Source organism: Mandrillus leucophaeus, unplaced genomic scaffold (assembly GCF_000951045.1).
Source record: "Mandrillus leucophaeus isolate KB7577 unplaced genomic scaffold, Mleu.le_1.0 Scaffold1225, whole genome shotgun sequence".
NCBI lineage: Eukaryota > Metazoa > Chordata > Mammalia > Primates > Cercopithecidae > Mandrillus > Mandrillus leucophaeus.
The window spans coordinates 806984-827214 of NW_012100599.1; the positions used below are offsets into that span (position 1 = coordinate 806984).

The window sequence follows — 20231 nt, forward strand, 5'->3', positions numbered from 1 at the left end:
AAAAAAAAAAAAAAAAAAAAGGAAAAAGAGCAGAAAAGCCAAAAGAACAATCTGGTGCCTGAAAGCAGAGACTGTAGTAATTCCTAATTAGGGTAAGTTTTAAATAATTCAGTTTATCTGCAACTCAATTTGTAGTTCATCCTTTTCTTGAGTCTCTTTTCTTTCATCTTGGGCTCTTTTTTTCTTTTGCTTTCAATTTTACTGAACTTTGAAGTATTTTATATATATATGTATATAGAATAGTAAATAGCGTGATGGACTTTCACAAATTGAACACTCCTTGTAAGCAGCACCCTGATTAAGAAATTGCCCTGCATCTTAGAAGCTCCCTGCATGCCTGTTTCCAGTCACTTTTCCTACCACCAAGCGTCGCAGTTATGGACCGACTTGTGTCCTCCCCACTTTTCCCCCTACCTGCTCTCAAATTCGTATGTTGAAGTCCTAACCTCTAGTACCTCAGAATGAGACTGTATTTGGAAATAGGGTCTTTAAATAGGTAACTAAGTGAGGTCATTCAGGTGGGCCCTGATCCAGTCTGACAAGCATCCTTGTAAGAAGAGATGGGAACAAAGACAGGAACCGAGGGAAGCTGATGTGGAGACACAAGGAAAAGACTGCCCAAAAAGAGAGGACTCAGAAGAATCAGCCTTGGCCAACACCTTGATTTTCAATTACTAGCCTCCAGGACTGAGAAAACCTTTGTTTAAGCACTCATTCGGTGTGTTTTTTTTTTATGGTAACCCTGGAAACTAATATAGTTACCCTCCTAATTTCCAGTAGTGTAGGTTAATTTTGCCTCTTACTGGGTTCTTTGTAGAGGTGGAATCATACAGTACAATTCTTTCGTGTTCGACTTCTTTCGCTCAGTATTATGTGAGATTCATCCATTTCTTTAGATTTAGTTGGAATCCATTCATTCTCATTGTTGTGTGAACAGATGCCATCATTTATTCATTCTGTCACTAATTGACATTTTTTACACTATGTTTATATGAATAATTCTTCTATGCACATTCTAGGACTTACCATTCCTGTTGGATATATATTGAGGAGTAGAATTTTAGCTTCATAGAATATGCATAGGTTTACTTTTGGTAGTCCTGGCAAATAATTTTGAGAGGTGGTGATAGTATGTGAAAATTGCACTACTGGTAGAAGTGTAGTATTATTTCTCTTTTAAATTTGATGAGACTATTCAAAATACAGCAATGGAAGATATGTTATAGACATCATAGAACTAAATTAAAATGTTTTAATTTGGTTCACCTTTGAATGGAAGAGCTCAGCTAGATATATTCTTCACACCCATCCATCTCTGCTGGTAATACAGAGTTTATTAGAGATTAAATGCCTGCTATTGTGTGCAAGGCCCTGTGTTATATGTTGGAGGGAATGACACCCACAAGAATGGGCCTGATTCTCAAGATTATAATGTACAACACAACAGTAGATCTCAACCAGGAGCAATTCCCTCTTCCCTGCCCAAAGTATATTTGTCAATGTCTGGAGACATTCTTAGTTGTTATTGTCGGCATGACATTGGCATGTAGTGAGAAGAGGCTGTTGGATGCTGTTAAATGTCATACAATTCACCGAGCAGTGTGCCCAAAACAAAATTAGCCCAAAATATCAAAAGCTGAAAACTTCCATTTCTGGAAAGATGGAGCAGATGTACTTTTCTATTCCTCCTGCTAAGTACAACAAAAAATTCTGAACATTATTTATTAAGAAACAAACCAAAAACATGAAAAGACTGAAAGGGGTAAAGAAAATGACAGACTAGGGACTTCAAGACTCAAGGAACAACACAGTGCTTAGTTCACTAGGTTTTCTTTCAGTCTCATATATTCTAGACTTGAAGCTGAGGAAGTCAGCATTCTAAAAATGCGATAGACACTGGCAAAATAAACCTCCAACAAAAGTTTGCTCTTTGGCAAAAGGACTAGGAAGGGGGAAGCCTCGAAAGGTAACTTTTAGACAATAGCTGTTCTACTTCAGCAAAACACTATGGAAAAAATTGTAGCCCCAACCCCATACCAGCAGAGGCTGAATGGAAAGCTTTGACTTCATCCTCAACAGGCTGTAATGAGATGTCCCAACCTTTCTGCTTGGGATTGTATCAGAGAAGGACAAGTAAAGGGGATTTTTATCCCTCCCCACCAAGCAATAACAAGGTCTCTTCCACAGTGTCGATGGAGACTGTGTTAGGGAGCCTAGACTTCACCTCCACCAGCAACAATGAGATGCCTCTACTTTCCCCTGACCACAGTTGTGTCAAAGGAGGCTTAATGGAGAGTCAAGACTTCACCTTTCACTACCACCCACTGGCAGTGAGGCTACAACACATCTCCCACCCCATGTCATCAGTAGAGGCCACAGGGGAAGAATTAATGAGGCACTCTTGCCACTCTCAAACATGGAGTATAAGATCAAGAGTATCCTAACATAATAACAATATGTTTAGACTTCGATTTAAAAAATCGCTTGTCATACCAGGAAGATCTCAAACTGAATGAAAAATAGCAATCAATAGATACCAACACCAAGATAAATAGGGATGTTAGAATTATCTGGCAAGGGTTTTAAAGCAGGCATAATAAAAATGTTTTAGTAAGTAATTACAAACACACCTGAAACACATTTTTAAAATCTCATCAAAGAAATAGAAAATATAAAGGAGAACCAAATGGAAATTGTAGAATTGTAACATAATGTACCTGAAATAAAAATCTCAATAGATGGGCTGAACAGCAGAATGAAAGGAATAAAGGGAAGAATTAGTGAATTTGGAAAATAGAGCAATAAAAATTATCCAATCTGAACAACACATAGAAAACAGTCTGAGGGGAAAGAAACTTCTACAGAGCCTCAGAGATCTATGGAGCTGTAACAAATGTTTTAACACTACATTATCAGAGTTCCAAGAGAACAGTAGAAAGAGGGTGAAGCTGAAAAAAGTACTCAAAGAAACAGCAGCTAAACATTTTTCTAAGAAGCTGAGCAAACCCAAAGAGGATAAAACTAAAGCAATCCACACACAAACACATAATCAAACTTCTAAAAACAAAAAGTCTTGAAATAGCAAGAGAAAAAGAACATCTGATATGAGAAAAATCAGTTGAATGAAATGTTTTCATCAGAAACTATGGAGACCAGAAGTCAATGGTACAATATTTTTCAACTGTTAAGAAAAAAAAAAAAATCAGTGCAGAATCTTATATTCAGAGAAAATATCCCTCAGGAATGTGAAGAAATTAAGACATTTTCAAGGGAAGAAAAACTGAGAGAATTTGTCACTAGCAGACCTACCTTAAAAGAATGGCTGAAGGAAGCTCTATATGAAGAAAGGAAATGATAAAAGAAGGAAACTTGAAACATCAGAAAGGGAGAAAAACCTTGGTAAACATACTTTATACTACAATACGGTACAATGGAATGTCCTTATTCTCTTGAATTTTCTGAATTATGTTTGACAGTTGAAGCAAAAATTATAATGCTGTCTAATGTGGTTCTAATAAATATATTGTAGTGGATTATTTAATATAATTATATTATGGCCAGGCACAATGGCTTATGCCTGTAATCCCAGCATTTTGGGAGACCAAGGCAGGTGGATCACCTGAGGTCAGGAGTTCAGGACCAGCCTGGTCATGTTGGTGAAACCCCATCTCTACTAAAAATACAAAAATTAGCCAGGCGTGGTGGTGGGTATCTGTAGTCCCAGCTACTCGGGAGGATGAGGCAGGAGAATTGCTTGAACCTGGGAGGCAGAGGTTACAGTGAGCCAAGATCAGATCACACCACTGTACTCCAGTCTGGGCGACAGAGCAAGACTTTGTTTCAAAAAAAAAAAAAAAAATTATTACAAACAAGGGAAGGTATTAGGGCATTAAAAGAGGTAAGTTTTCTACACTTCACTGTAATTGGTAAAATTACAATGCCAGCAGAATGTGATAAGTTTTGCATATAATTTAATACCTAAGCAACAATTTTAAAAAGGGATATACTCAAAAGCACTGTGCAGCGATATACTCAAAAGCACTGTAGATAAATCACAATGGAATTCTAAAAAACGTTCATGTAACCCATAGGACTGTAAGAAAAAGAAAACAAAAATAAGACAGAAAACAACAAAATTTAAGTCTTACCATATCAATAACTACCTTAAATGTAAATGGCATAAATATACAAAATAAATGAAATGTATTTACAGAATATGTTTAACCATGACCCAAATATATGTCATCTGTAATAAATTTACTTCAAAATAATTATATAAGCAAATTAAAAGCATAGAAAAAGATAATGTGGAAACATTAATCAAAAGACTTCAGTGCAAACAAAATTACCAGAGTCAGAGAGGAACATTATAGCATGATAATAAAAAAAGCCAGTCCACTAAGAAGATACAGCAATCTTAAATACATAAGCATCAAATAACAGAGCTGAAAAATATGTGCAACAGAATAATATAAATGAAAACAGGAATAGATAAATCTGCAATTATGGTTGGAGACTTCAACACCACTCTTTCAAAAACTGGTAGAACTACAGAAAAAATAAGCAAGGATATGGAATTCAACAGCACCATTAACCAACAGAATCTAATTGATATTTACAGAACACTCCATCCAGCAACACCAGAATATACATTGTTTTCAAGTGACCATGGAACACATACCAAAATAAACTATATCCTGGGCCAGAGAGCAAACCTCAACAAACTTTTAAAAATTGAAATCATACAGAGTGTTTTCTGACACACAAAACTAGAGATCAATGACAGTAAAATAAAAGGAAGATCACCAAACACTTGGAAGCTAAACAATGCACATCTAAATAACCCACAGATCAAAGATAAAGTCTTAAGGGAAATTAAAAAGACAATGAATAGTGCTGAGACAGAAATTTATAGCACTATATGCACTCATTTAAAAACAGGAAGATCAACTCCCTAAGCTCACACATCAAGAAGGTAGAAAAAGAAGAGAAAAACCAAAAGTAAAAACAAGCCTAAACAAAAAGCAGGAAATAATTATAAGAATAAAACTCAATGAGAATACATATACTAAAACATTTCATTGTACACCATGAAGACATACAATTTTTTCAGTTAAAATCATTGGAGAAAAACATTAAGGTACTAAGAAAAGGAAAATAAGAGAATAGTATGAACAGCTCAAAAACATAAGTTTGACAGCTTAGATGAAATGGACCATAACTCAAAAAACAAAGTACCACAATTCACTTAAAATGAAATAAATAGTTCTGTAACTACTAAGAAATTTTTTTATATAACTTAAAAACACCCATAAAAGAACTCTTCAGGCCCAAATAATTTCACTGGAGAATTTTACCACGTTTTAATAGAGTAATTAACACCAATTCTACACAAAATCTTCCAGAAAGTAGAGGAGAAGGGGGAATACTTCTCAATTCATTTTATGGAGCCGGAGTTACCCTGATACCAAAACTAGATCAAAACAGCACCAAACAACAAAAAAAAATACAATACAAAATTCCAATCTATTATTTTTTATGAATATAGACACTAAAGTTCTTAACAAAATATTGGCAAATAAAACATAGCAATATGTGAAAAGAATTGTGCACCATGACATAGTGGGGCTTAATCCAGGGATGCAAGGCTGGTTTAATCTCTGAAAATCAACCAATATAATTCACAGTATTAATAGGCTAAACATGAAAAATCACATGTTCGTATCTTGGCAAAATTAAACATCATTTATGATTAAAACCTCTCAGAAAAATAGGAATAGAGAGAAACTTGTTCAACTTGATAACATCGATAAAAAACCTACAGCTAACATTATGCTTAATGATAAAAGACAGCGTGCATTCCTGCTAAGACAGAGGACTAGGCAATTATGTCTGCTTTCACTACTTTTATTTAGTGCAGTCCTGCAGGTTCTAGCCAGTGCAATAAGACAAGAAAAATAAATAAAAGACATACAGATTGGAAAGGAAAAAAAATGACTGTCCTTTTTCACAGATAACATGATTTCTATATAGAAAATTCCAACAAATCTGAAGAGAATTCCTGGAACTAATAAATGAGTTTAGCAAGGTCATAGGATATAAGATAAATTCAGAACTCAATTGTGTTTATATATGCTATCAATTAACATGTGGACACTGAAATTTAAAATATACCATTTATATATACCATTTAAAATACACCATTATATTGCTCAGAAGAATTAAATACAGGTAAATCTAAGCACAACATATATAGGACTTGTATGCTGAAAATTACAAAACATCAATGAAAAAATAAAATTTAAATAAATGGAAAGACCTTGTTCATAGATAGAAAGCATAGTAAAATGTCAATTCTGTACAGATTGTTATATAGGTTTAACACAATTCCTGTCAAAATCCCAGGAAGAGTTTTTTTTTTTTAAAGATATAGACAAAAGTGTTCTACAGTTTATGTGGAAAGTTAAGAAACTGGGATAGCTAAAATGATTTTGAAAAAGAAGAATAAAGTGGGAGGAATCAAACTACCCTATTTCAGGATTTAATATACAGCTGTAGTAATCAAGACTGTGGTATTGGCAGAGAAATAGACATAGATCAGTTAAACAGAATAAATAGACCCTTAAAAATATGCCCAACTAATTTTTAACAAAGGTGTAAAAGCAATTCAGTGGAGAAAAGATAGCCTTTTTAACAAATGGTACTGAAGGAACTGGACATTCACAGGCAAAAAATGAATCTTAGCCCAAGTCTCACACCTTTTACAAAAGTTAAAGTAAGTCACAGACTTAAATGTGAAATATAAAAACATATCTCATTTAGGAAAAAATAGAAAAAAATCTTCATAAATCTAGGGCTAGGTGAGGTTCTTGATGACTCATAAAAGAAAAAGTAATAAATTGAACTTCATCAAAATTTAAAACTTTTTTGCACAAGACCCTGTTAAGAGAATGAAAATGCAAGCTATGAAATGGGAAAAATATTTGCAAATCACATATCTGACAAAGAACTGCTATCTAGAATATCTAAATAATTTTCAGAACGCACCAGTAAACAAAATACATAATTAGAAAATAGGAAAAGTATGAACAGACATTTCACCAAAGAAGATAACCAGATGGCACATAAACACATGAAAACATATGTAACATCATTAGCCATAAGGGAAATGCAAATTTCAAGCATGAGATATTACTGTACTTCTATCAGAATACCTAAAATAAAGAATAGGAAAAATGCCACATGCTAGTAAAAAGGAGGAGAAACTACGTCACTCATACGTTGTTGGCAGGAATGTAAAATGGCATAGCCACTCTGGAAAGCAGCTTGACAGTTTCTTAAACAACTAAACATGCAACTACCATGTAACCCAGCAATTTCACTTCTGGTCAGTCATACAGAGAAGTAAAAACTTATATTCACACAGAAACCTCTACACAAATGTTCATAGTAGCTTTATTAATAATATCTCTAAACTGGAAACAAACCTGGATGTCCTTTCAACATCTATACTGTGGAATACTACTCAGCAATAAAAGTTAACAAACTCTTAAAAATTAACAAACCCAGTGAATGAGATTGAGTGAAAATGCCCAATTCCAAAATATTACGTATGTGACTCATTTATATAACATTCTCAAAATGACAAAATTATAGAAATGCAGTACTGTTTAGTGGTTGCCAAGGCTTAGGGAAGGGGTGGGAGCAGGAGGGAAGAGGGTGTGACTATAAAAGGTCAACATGAGGGATGGTTATGGCTGTGAAGATGTTCTTTATCTTGACTGGGTTAATGTTAGTATCACAGTTGTGATATTATACCATAGTTTTGCAGTTGTTACCATTTGGGGAAACTAGGTAAAGGGTGTAGAGGATCTCACTGTTACTAGTATTCCTTACAAATGTATGGGAATCTACAGTTATCTCAAAATAATAGGTGAAATTTTAAAAAAAGTTTAAAAACAAAAGGTCAACTGTTTTGATCAGAAACTTGGATCTAAAAGGAAATCCAGATACCCCAAATGAGAAAGTTAAGAAGGACTGGGGCAACATGGAGAAGAGAGATAACACTGACCTGGTTGGGAGGAAGATCAGGAAGGTTTCACAGAATTTATCACATTTGGATTGAGCCTTGAAGAATACCAGGCATTCAGGAGTAGAAGATAGGAAAAAATATGCAGACCAAGCTAAGGATGCACATTTTTCATCGTGCATGGTCAAAAGTTGTGGTGCTATGTCTCAAGGTATATATGAGGCAATGAGATAGTTTGGAGCCTCCATCAAGGAGAACCTTGAGTAATGAGGGCTAAGTCTCAAATGCCAGGCTCTGAGTTAGAAATGAAATTAATTGATGATTCTATCAGGGAAGAGCAGTTACTCCAATGCACTTGACACACAGCTTCAGGAGCAGAGAGAGCAATGGCCTATTCCTAAGCCACTCAGGTAGGCCAAATAGGCATAGTAATTCAACAATCAGGATTCCTTGACGATTAGGTGGCATTCATGCTTTCATGTGTGGTGAGTTGCATGTTAGAGACAAAGAAAACAGGAAACGATGAAGTCCTGAATTGAGGAAATGGAAAATGGAATAGGAAAGACCAGATGGATAATGGAGACATTTCAGAGGACTTGGAGACTCCCAGATTAGGGAGAAGTCTGAGCTGATTCCAGATTTCTAGTTCAAGTTACTGGAGAAGGGACCAGGAGGTCCCTTCCTGAGATAGATACATGTGAAGATAAAAAGATGCAAAGGGGAAGGAGATAATGCATTGGGTTGAGACACATTAGGTGTGAGGTGATCCTGGCAGTGTCCAGAAAATAGTTGGTAATTTGGTTCTGCAGTTCAGGAGAAAGAGTCAGACTGAAGACATGGCATCAGAAGTTTGATGAGGCCACTTGAGTGAGAAGAGGTTCAAGGACAGAACACGGGAGAATATTGACTTTCATATTAGGGAAAGTGTTGAAAGTGGAGAGACCAGAGATGAGGAGAACATCTGTAAGATGGAACTCTGAAGTCTAGGATGAAGAGTCCCACAGATGAGATTATCCATAGTAGAGTCCCAGAGTCACAGAGAGATCCTGCAGGGTCAGACATGGGGAACGGGCATGGAATTTGATGCAGAAGGAACAGTCGTTGCAGGGAAGTAGGTGGCAGAAGTGAAGAGCTGCGTGAACAGTAAGGAATGGTGGCAGGGAGAGAGCAGGCAGCTGCGACTGGCTTTTCATTTTTCAATATAATTCTTAGTATTATTATTAAAGTATTCTCCACCCATTAATTTTCTTGCACGTGAAGAATTATTCTCTAGCGTCATTTTTATCAACCTGTATGTTTATGAAGAAACTAAAACTAGCAGAACCGTGAAGAATAATTGAGTGGTGAGAAAACCTTTTATAAGAAAGTTGGACATTTGTAATGTCTCAATTCAAATCATCTTATGTATGTTTTGTTTAAATATAGTTTCTGTTATTAAAAACAATATTGGTGGGTAAATGAAAGTTTGCAATTTAGCTTTGGGTTACTTTTAAATTTCAGAACTAGATTATGAACTCTGTGTGCGTGCGTGCACATGGGTGTGAATTTCATAAAAATTACATTTTCCAATTGTTGATGAAGTTCTCTTTTCCATTTCTGATTTTAGTTGAATGCCTGTGAATCTAATAGTAAAAGACTTTTGTTTCACAACCTCTGGGAATACCGTGTAGTTGCAGAATATGAGATTTTAGAGACTGAAACTAACCTGGTGGAAATTCAAATTCATCTTTTTATCTTTTAGATAAAAGCCTTTGAAATCCTTTTAGTGTGAAGTTATCAGCAGGCTTGATTCTCGTATTACCTCATTACTAACCCAAGGAGTTTTCAAAATGCATGGAGAACAATGCTCTGTGGCTGAAACTTGGTTTTTATCCTTACTCCAGTCCAGTGATAAGCCAAATGTGGCCCACCTAGTTCTACTTGGGAAATTCTGCCTGTTCACCCCAATATACTGTTGGAGATCACAAGATCACAACACATATAGAAGGTTCTCATAAATTGTGCACTGAAGAAACCTGTTCAACTTTGAGCATTTTCGAAACTTCTTAAACCACAGAACCTTTTTCCACATTAACATTTCATAACTCACCTAGGAGTTTTGTAAGATAAGAAGTGAAATAAATGCTTTTGAGGGGTTGATGCTTCAGCACTGAGGTCTGTACTGCTGGAAGTGAGGGCAGTGTTCTCTGTATATTTTTGTTTCATGAATTGGACTGGGTGAAGTAAAAGAAAAAATTCTTACTGCACTGATCTCCCTTCTACCCCCAGAATGGCAAAACATCAGCTTATTAGGTATTAAGCTTTTGCATGTTTTCCTGAAAAATTATTTTCATCAGTTGTTGTATCTACTTTCATTCAATGGAATACACTGTCCATTAATAAATGTATAAGATATTTTGTTAAAGATAGAAAAATATGAACAAAGAAGTAGTCATATCAAGTTCACCAATTGTTATTTTAAGGCTTACTTAAAACAGGATAATTCACTACTTGGAGGAAAAAGCTAATTTCCAAAACTGCAGCTACGTAGTGATTTACTTATTCCATAAGCCTATGATCTTATCTGCTCGGATTTATATTTGGAGCAGTAAAACCTCTGGCAGCTGCTCTTAGCTGTCTGCATGAAGAGGAGACAAGAGATAAGAACATTCCTGATTTTATTGCTCTCTAGAACATTTGAAGTTGGGGTGGGGGTGGGAAAGATGAACCTATTGTGACCATAAAGCGTCCATCGAGTCTGATACCAAAGAAGTAAACCAGTCCTCTTAGAAGATGTGGTAAATCTCCCAAGCCACCGGCCTCCATTTTTCAAAACCTGTCAAAGGCTTAAAAAAGAGGAGAGCTGCTGCCTCATCTTCATCAGAAAAGCTATCACTCCAATGTTAACATAGTTTAGGGCTTTGGGAGAATTATTGCCAGTTAGAAAACTTTCAACTATTCTTATTGTGAGCTCCCCAGATGACCTTACCCTACTCCCAAAGAGCTCCGTAGGACCCTTAGCAACCTTGGAGCAAGTCTCAGCCCAAGCCAACTAACAATTCCAGCCAGGATGCAGTGTGGGACAGCATTTAGGAGAGGGTGTTGACACACGCTCTGCCCAGGCACACCCACCAATAGCATCACCACTGGGAATGTGGCAGCTCTTAGTACAATTTAATTGGAAACCATTTGGGATTCCTGTCAGGTGAGGGTCTCTAGGAAGACTTAAAACCCCTGAGTTTTGATGACTTCCAGGATGTGCTAATGGGTCTGTATTAGCTCATTCTCAGGACCTAAAATTTTCTTATGCTTTCTTTTTTGGACATTAGTTCTTCAGTTAAAAGCTGCCAAAATCATGACAGAATCTGGTAGGGGGGATTTTTTATTGCCTAATAAATAATCTCATAGGAGGTCATAATTCCATATTAGCCACTAAATATCTGAAATGTATAAAGCATGCAAAGTTGGGTCCAAGATGTGGATGAAAAACAGCTCGGTGACATTTCTTAAGAATTACTCATTTTCTTTTTTAATGTGAAAGGAGAGCAAGAACATTCTCCTAAATCCCATACTTAGAAAGCTGAACATTGCCTGGAGGTCTTAAAGAATTACATTGACAAAGCCATTTTTCTTTAGTTTTTAAATTACACATAAAAAGTTCCCCCAAAGAATTTTGGAAGAAATCACAAGCTTTCAGATTCATTAGACATAGAAGGACCTCTGGAAACTCCCTTCATGGCCTTCATCTGTCGTCCTAGGAAGACACTGAAATCATGCTAGGGAGAAACGAAGCTCCTCAGTTTTGGAAAAATGTTCATTATTGTTTCAGTCTTCCTCTGTAATGCACCCTGGACCCAGCTGTGCTCAATAGCACAAAGTTTTGAATTGTTTCGCTCTTGTGAATAGCTGCTTCCCCCAACACACACACACACACACACGCCAGCCACTGCTGTAGTGTTTTATCTCCTTGAGGACCGCTGTTATCTGCCTAACTCATTTTAACCCTGAGTTCTTTGAACCTCTTTGTCCTTTCATCTTCCTTAAAATTGCTATGACTTATACCTCTTAAGTCATCCCCCCCAAACCACTCATCCCCTAAAAATAAAAATCAGTCCAGTGGCAAAATTTGTTGAAAGGCAAGGAGAAACCATTGTGTCTTGGTTTATGGGAATAATGCTGGGCAGAGAAATCTTTATTCTTTGAAGACTGTCCTCCTACCATGGCACAGTGGAGCTCTCCAAGGAGGTCTTTGGGGGTGGACATAAACTCAAAGCAATGCACATCTTATGTGCTGTTAGGTCTTTTCTGAAATGATAATGCTGACACTCCTCTTATTTTCCTTTTAGGCAGGTTGGGCCAACATTTCCCATCTCAAATAAAATATATTTTCTCTGTTGACAGAGACCAGATACTGCTACACTCAGCACACAATGGAAGTCACAGGAAACAGCATCTCAGTCACCAAACGCTGCGTCCCGCTGGAAGAGTGCTTATCCACTGGCTGCAGAGACTCCGAGCATGAAGGCCACAAGGTCTGGGCAACAGAGCAAGTGACCAGTACTACATAGCCAGCTGCTTCTCTTCAGACATCTGCCAGTAATCATGAGCAGATTCTTATTCCCCCATGAAGGCTGCCTTTTGACTGTCTTTATGCTCTATGAAAAGACTCTTCCTTTCGTGTTTGCTCTAAAAGAATACACATATATACCAGAGCATAGGACAACTGATATAAATTGTGTAAACACACATCAAGAGGGTATTCAGTGTTATTGTAAACCCTTTCTTCACTCAGAGGAAAGTAATAAAGCTACTAGAAAAAAGAGGAGCGAGGGACCAGTTATGCCCATCACGGTGAAGCTTTGCAGATGTACCCCATTCATTCATCACAAGGGGACTGAGGCAATTCAGCTTTGATAACTTTCTGTAAAGTAGGGCTCATATTGTGACTGGGATGTCAGTTTGGCGAGGGTCCGTTGGCTCTTGAGTCATTAGGTGACAAGAGACCCATCTTGTGTGTTTGCTTAAGCTTTTTCACCTGGTACCTGTAGAAGCCTGTATACAGAAACACCTGGTGCCTACGTACAAAAGCGCTCAGTGTAAAATGAGCTTGGGAGGTAGCCTTGAAGGGCCATATAAAGATCACAGAAAGGCAGCCTCGCCTTCCTGCTGTCTGTACCTGTGACCTTAACATATCAGGCCTTGGCCTTTATTTAGCAGCTGAACACTTCTCCTGCAGGTGGCCTTCCTGCTGGTTTGGGCAATGTCCACTCTCAATACCTGGGAACAGCACTGTCAGTAAGGGCTTCTTTTTCTTAAGGCAGACACCTAATTTTCAAGCAACCTCTTGAATACACTAATAATTAAAATTTTAAATATAATCTGCCTACTCTGCTCCTGGTTCAAACTGAGTAAAACCAAAGGCTTTCCCTGACCTCTCCAGCAAATTGGACTTGATTCTGAGGAGTTACTGTGGCCTCTTTACTAAGGAGAAAGTTAAGGATTAGAGAAGTTGGGTCATATGCTCAGTCACACAGCTGGTAAGTAACAGGCACAGAATTCCAACTCACCTCTGGTTTGGAGTCTATCTCTGCAACATTATACTGTCTTCCTGGCACATGTCAACTGTGACTAAAGACTCAAATCCCTGCAGGATAATGACTGTATAGAATATTATTAATAACCATCCCATGACTAGGAATCACCTGGGAATCTTGTTAAAATGTAGTTCTAATTCTCCGTCTGGGGCAAGGTTTGAGATTGTGCGCTTGTAACAAACTCCCAGCTGATGTTGGAGCTGCTGGTCTATACTTTGTGTAGCCCCAAGACAATTTTTGCACTAACTCTGTGGGTTTCTTTCTTTCTTATGATCTACAAGTAAGGTGGTGTAAAGCAGGAATAGCTGCATGAATGAAAACCCTTCAAACATTAACTCACCCAATGAGAATGGAGACACTTATGCAAACAGTTCTATGAAAGTCAGTACACAAGTTGAAATTACCTGGGTTGTTGCCACTTGACTCTCACTTGAAAACTTAGCAAATGAAGGCTTACCCTCTCTTCCTCAAGTAGTCAGAAAGAGCCTCATGGAAAAAGGGCGAGTTTCGTTATTCCAATTTTAAGGGCGAAATAACTGAGGCCCAGGAAGGCTACACACCTTTCTAAGAATCGTATGAGTAGGGGGGTGTCAGAAACAAAACCTAGATCTCTTTTTTTTTTTTGAAACAGAGTCTTATTGCTCTGTCGCACAGGCTGGAGTGCAGTGGCCGGATCTCAGCTCACTGCAAGCTCCGCCTCCCGGGTTTACGCCAGTCTCCTGCCTCAGCCTCCCGAATAGCTGGGACTACAGGCGCCCGCCACCTCCCCAGGCTAGTTTTTTGTATTTTTTTAGTAGAGATGGGGTTTCACCGTGTTAGCCAGGATGGTCTCGATCTCCTGACCTCGTGATCCGCCCGCCTCAGCCTCCCAGAGTGCTGGGATTACAGGCTTGAGCCACCGCGCCCGGCCACCTAGATCTCTTGAAGTTTAGCCTGGGGAGTTTTCCTGTTGACCAGATTGCTTCTAGATGAAATATTATCCCCAGCCTTCCTGAACATAGAGTTGGCATCTCCTTCATAGATCAGGTAATTTTGACTTGCATCTTGCCATGTGGGTGACAGTTCCTTCAAAAACCCTGCCTCCTTCCAAGACATGCTGGCTTCTCATTATCTTTTTTTCTTTCTTTCTTTCAGGTCTGCACTTCTTGTTGTGAAGGAAATATCTGTAACTTGCCGCTGCCCCGAAATGAAACTGATGCCACATTTGCCACGACGTCACCTATAAATCAGACAAACAGGCACCCACGCTGTATGTCAGTGATAGTGTCCTGCTTGTGGTTGTGGTTAGGGCTCATGTTATAGCAGCTCAGTGGCTCCATGTGTTAATAGCGATCCGTGAGGATCTCGATGGTCCACAGTCCTGCATGAGTCATTGGCCTGACAGTAATTACACACATGTGACACAACACTCTTGGAGGTCATCACAGCCAAGCATTGCCACTTACCATGAGGAATAAATGCTTCATTGTAGCCATTTTGAGTCTAACCAGGACCCATCAAAGCCTTCTCTCAGTACAGGCCAAGTTCCATACCATAAACCTTTGTTTTCATTCCAAGAAGTAGTTCTGCATTTATCGAGATCTGGGGTTCTTAATTTGGAAGAATACGTGCATGAAATGCAGTAGGTCCTGAGACTCTAAGATATTAGGAGTATGTTATAGGGGCATGTATAGATGTGGGCTTTTCAGGAGAAAAGTAAAGAACCATTGGTTTAAATATAGTCATGAATTCATTTGTAGCTTTAGAATTTTAAAACATTGACTCCAAAACGAATGGACTGTTTCCTTGGAAATTCTGACTGAGTCCCTGGAAGAGTAGTAATTCCAACAATTCCAGCCATTTGTTCAATTAATTTTCTTAACATTCTTCTCCCAGTGCTGGGAATTACATTCCCTCTGTTCCGTGCAGAAGACAAAAAGGCAATCATAAAAGTTCGTTACATTTGTGGGGGTGCCTGGAGGAGGATTTTCCCCAACTTAATGGAGCCAATGTCCATAAAGTGGCTGTGTTATAATATATTCTTCATATAATATACTTCATGTAATTGGTGAGATCGGCCTTCTCCTTGACTTGGCACCTAATTCTGCTTCATGAGATCCTAGATTCCACCTGAGTCAATTGTGTCCAGAGCCCCAAACCAGGATGGAGTTGTTTTCCCCAGATATGGGGCTCTATTCAGCCATAGGTAATCTAGACAGAGGATTTCAGAATGAAAGGAAAACGTGTGGAGATTAGTCCTAGTTCATTCTGAGGGCCAACTAAGTGGCTCAGCCAGCTTCTTACTCCGTCGGCAGTTCGTACTGCCAAAGAGCTCCCACTTCCAAATCCCCAGTGACTTTATGGAGAAGAATCTGCATTAAATTGTCTTTAGAATGATAGGGAAGCAAGGCATAAAATGCGATGATGAGGAGAAAGTAGACCAGTGGGGTGATTGCAAGACTAACAAGGAGACTCAATGGGAAATTTTTATTTCTTTTAGATATTATTTTTGAAGTAGATGGTAAAGTTTTTGTCATCCTTCCTGTATTTTTGGTACCCCAAGTTATGATTTTTCTTCTTCCTTGTAAATAATTTAAACAGTATTTATTTTTGTAAGGCATAACTAGAAACTAAAATATATTCTAAAAAATTCATTATTCTGAACAAAGTGATCAAATTAGAATACGTATTTTTCAACAGTGGTAGAGCTTTTAATATATGTTTATTGAAAGTTATCTATAATACTTGCACCAGTGTTGAAAAAGTTCACATGTGAGCAAGAGCAATATGTCTCAAGGATTTTTCTCATGGTTTCCTCAGTGATGGTGTCCAGGAATCATTCAGGTGGTGACCATCACTGGTCTAAGTTTCTGTGCAGGGTTTTGGGGTGTGTTTGTGTGAAACTTGGTAGAACCATGGCTAATAAAGAGGACAGTGTTGTCAGGGTCCATCTGCCCTCCATAGAAAAATGTCTCTGGCTCATAAAATGAGACTCCCTCAGGGACTAAATATGAACTGACAGCAGTAACTCTGATACAAAATAATCTAAATTGCATCAAATGGCCTTAATTCAGAGTTTGTTAGGCTTATCAATATGTTACTTTTAATTGGGGTAGGAAAGTAGAGGGAGAGAAAGCAAGACATTTATTAAGCACCTCATATGTGCCAGGCACTATGCTAAGCACTTTACATAAGTTAGGATTAATCCCTGCAAGAATCCTATAAGGAATGTTACTAGTATTTCCACTTTCCAAATGGAGGTACCAAAACTCAAACACAATGTTGTGAAGCCGTTTCCTTCAGATTTAGGTTATGTGGGATGAGGTGGGATTGAAGAGGAAAGGTGGAATTATCCCCGTAGAAATACTTTCAGGCCTGACTTCATGGGAATTCATCTCTCTTATCATGTGGAGTTTATCTCGCCCTGCTGTTGCAGGATGCCATTTGCATGTGTCCCCAGATGATGTTTTTTCTTTGGGGAGTAGGGGTTTGGCTTCCTCATTCATCCCTCTTGCTAAAAGAGGAGATAGTTGATGTTGCATCTAAAGATGCTGTAAGACAATGAAAATTTGATGTTGTACATACCTACAAGTACCATTTTTGTGCATGATTACACTCCACTGACATCTTCCAAGTAATGCATGTGTTTGAATAAGAAACAAGAAAGTGACCACACCAAAGCCCCCCTGGCTGATGTACAGGGATCAGTTCCACAGTGGTGCAGATTCAACTGCCACCCAGGGAGCGCTTGCAGACTCTGCATAGATGTTGCTGCGTGCATCCCATGTGCCTGTCAGAATGGCTTGTGTTTAATTCTCTTGAAAGAAAGTGATTTGCTCACTATCTCCAGCCTCAAGGAGCCAAGGGAGGTCATTCACATGGAAGGTCCAGGACTGGTCAGTCATCTGACTTTTCTAACACATTAAATTCTCCATTAAATCTCACCATTGGTAATGGCTTAAGTGTAAAGAGCCATGATGTGTATATTAAGCTATGTGCCACATATTTATTTTTAGACCCTCCATAGCATTCATGTCAATATGGGATTAATGCCTAAACTTTGTAAATATTGTACATTTTGTAAATCAATGAATAAAGGTTTTGAGTGTCTCTTACCAGGCTCCTCCCTGCAAATGCAAATGTCAATCAATGATTAATGCACCCAGGTTATGTACAAGGCACTGGGCTTATTAGCACCACAGGGAACTTGCTTCCGGAGGCTCGCTTTCTAGTTGTATAGACAAGAATACGCGCATGAGAAGATAGAACACAATTCACCAATGCCAAATGATTCATACAGTCTGTTTACTGCAGAAAATAAAAGAAGGAAAGATGACCAGACTTTTCAATAAGGTCTACAGCTTCCCAAGAGCATGTCTTTGGTAAATCAGGAAATATAAAAATTATGTGTGTGTATGTGTAAATATACCACCCTATTAACTATTTTTAAATCTTACTCTATTTTGGGGGTTGTGTTAATGATGATACACCAGAAAAGATTTCCTCTTGATGGTTTCTCCTGGAACAAGAAACAAATATTGGAATAGTGTACATGTCATTTTTATCTATATAATGAATTTATTATATATTTCTTAGTAAAGTGATAGACATCAAAAGCAAGCTTGAAAAATGTCAGCTTGTTTGTGATTCCTGATTATTCTCCTCCTCCTTGTTTTTGTTTTGTTTTGTTTTGTTTGAGACAGCAGGGTCTTGCTCTGTTGCCCAGGCTGGGATGCAGTGTCACCATCATGGCTCACTGCAGCCTCCAACTCCTGGGCTCAAGTGATATCCTCCTGCCTCAGCCTTCCGAGTAGCTTGGACTACAGTATAGGCATGTGCCACCACACCTGGCTAGGTTTTAATGACATTTCTTGCAGAGACAGAATCCAACTATGTTGCCCAGCCTGGCCTCAAACTCTGAGGCTCAAACAATCCTCCCACCTCAGCCTCCCAAAGTTCTAGGATTATACATGTGGCCACTGTGCCCAACCTCTGGTTGTTCTTTAATTACTTATGTTTTGAAATTTCCAGGGAAATCTTTTCCACAAATTAATATGTTTTCTCTTGGTCTGAATCGGTGACACAGTTGGTCACTGATGCTCCTTAAAAGTGTGGTACTTACGTGAAGATAGCTCTTATTGCTGATCTCCGTGAATAGTTATGTCTGTTTAATGTCAGTGGTACTGCAGGTGGACTGTGCTTTTAGAAAATTTGATTTTGAAGATACAGACTTACATGTTTACTTAATGTGGGTTTTTTGTTTGTTTGAGACAGAGTCTCGTTCTTATCACCAGGCTGGAGTGCAATGGTGCAATCTCACACTTACTGAGACTCCTGCCTCAGCCTCCCAAGTAGCTGGGATTACAGGTGTCCACCACCACACCCAGCTAATTTTTGTGTTTTTAGTAGAGACAGGGTTTCACCATGTTGGCCAGGATGGTCTCGATCTCCTGACCTCATGATCCACCTGCCTCAGCCTCCCAAAGGAGTTTTAAAGAAATTCTTCACTTTATAAATGTATTTCATATCCCTTTCCTAACACATTTATTTTATTTACAAACAAGATTTAGGGCATGCCAGCTCTGTAAAAGTTAGAAGTGCTGCCTTGGCTGTGTTACAGTATCTTTTATCTGAAATACTTAAAGAGTGCTTACAAATGTTTTTATAACTTTAACTTACCTACTAGGAGTGAAGTACATGAAAACACTGAGAATCTGTTATAAATTCTCGTCGTAACCAGGGGCACTTGAACTTAAAGATTCAGATATTTTTCTAAGATTGCACCTGAACTTGGGGCAGGAGTAAGGCATGGACATGAAGCATCATGACTACCTTGGGGCACTCTTCACTAGAGTCTACTGAAAACGGCCTATGATTTAAAAAAATAAATAAACATTTCTGACATAATTTGGTGTTACAAAACCAATGCAGATTTCCAAAATGTCTTTCAAATGAAGCCGTCACTTTTAGCATTTACTCTCTCTAGCTATTTTAAAAAATTATGGCCTGTCTCATTAGCAATTACTATTGTCTTGCTGTTTATTGTCTTTGACAAATTTTAACTCCATTGTAGTTGCTGGAATTGGATTGGGGGACCTCTACATAACTGTATTTTAAACTGGGTAAAGACCTATAATCTAGAGCCTAAGAAATTTATCTGGGGTCCTCTTTTCTATTACTCCAAAAGAATAATTTTTGTATATGACTATTTGCAAAGCACTTTTATATACCTTGCTTCAGTTAATCAGCATGACCCCGTTTATAGCTTTCATAGCTAAAGCTTTGGAGTGATTTTGGGAGGCCCCACTGGTGGTTTATACTACAAGGATTTTGATCCCCCATCCAGGACTCTGTTCCACACACACACACACACACACACGTCACCAGGGTGACATGCATAATGGCCTCATCCATCTCTGGCACTTTTACTAGAAAGCCATTTCTCAGGTCACAAAGAGTAAGTAGAACCTTAGAAAACATCTGTTTTCTGGGTAGTCTACCCCCTTAGATTTATACAGGAGAGAAAAGAACCCTAGAGAACCCAGATCATTTGTCTCTGAGAATGACACATTGCTTGTGTTAAAAGATAAAGCTCATCAAAATGTCCCTTCTTTGATGCTCAGAGTAATTTAAGACATGGGTGATAGAAA

The 20231-nt window shown here is 38.2% G+C and overlaps 1 protein-coding gene across 1 annotated transcript in view; it reads left to right on the top strand.

The window, feature by feature from the left end:
- Positions 1–18201, top strand: part of LYPD6 (LY6/PLAUR domain containing 6) — a 39100-nt gene extending 20899 nt beyond the window's left edge. The window contains exons 3-4 of the mRNA XM_011971467.1: positions 12410–12540; positions 14737–18201. Coding sequence (XP_011826857.1) covers positions 12410–12540; positions 14737–14904 — 299 coding nt within the window. The 3' untranslated portion in view covers positions 14905–18201. The remainder of the gene's footprint in view (positions 1–12409; positions 12541–14736) is intronic.
- The last annotated feature ends 2030 nt before the right edge of the window (positions 18202–20231 follow it).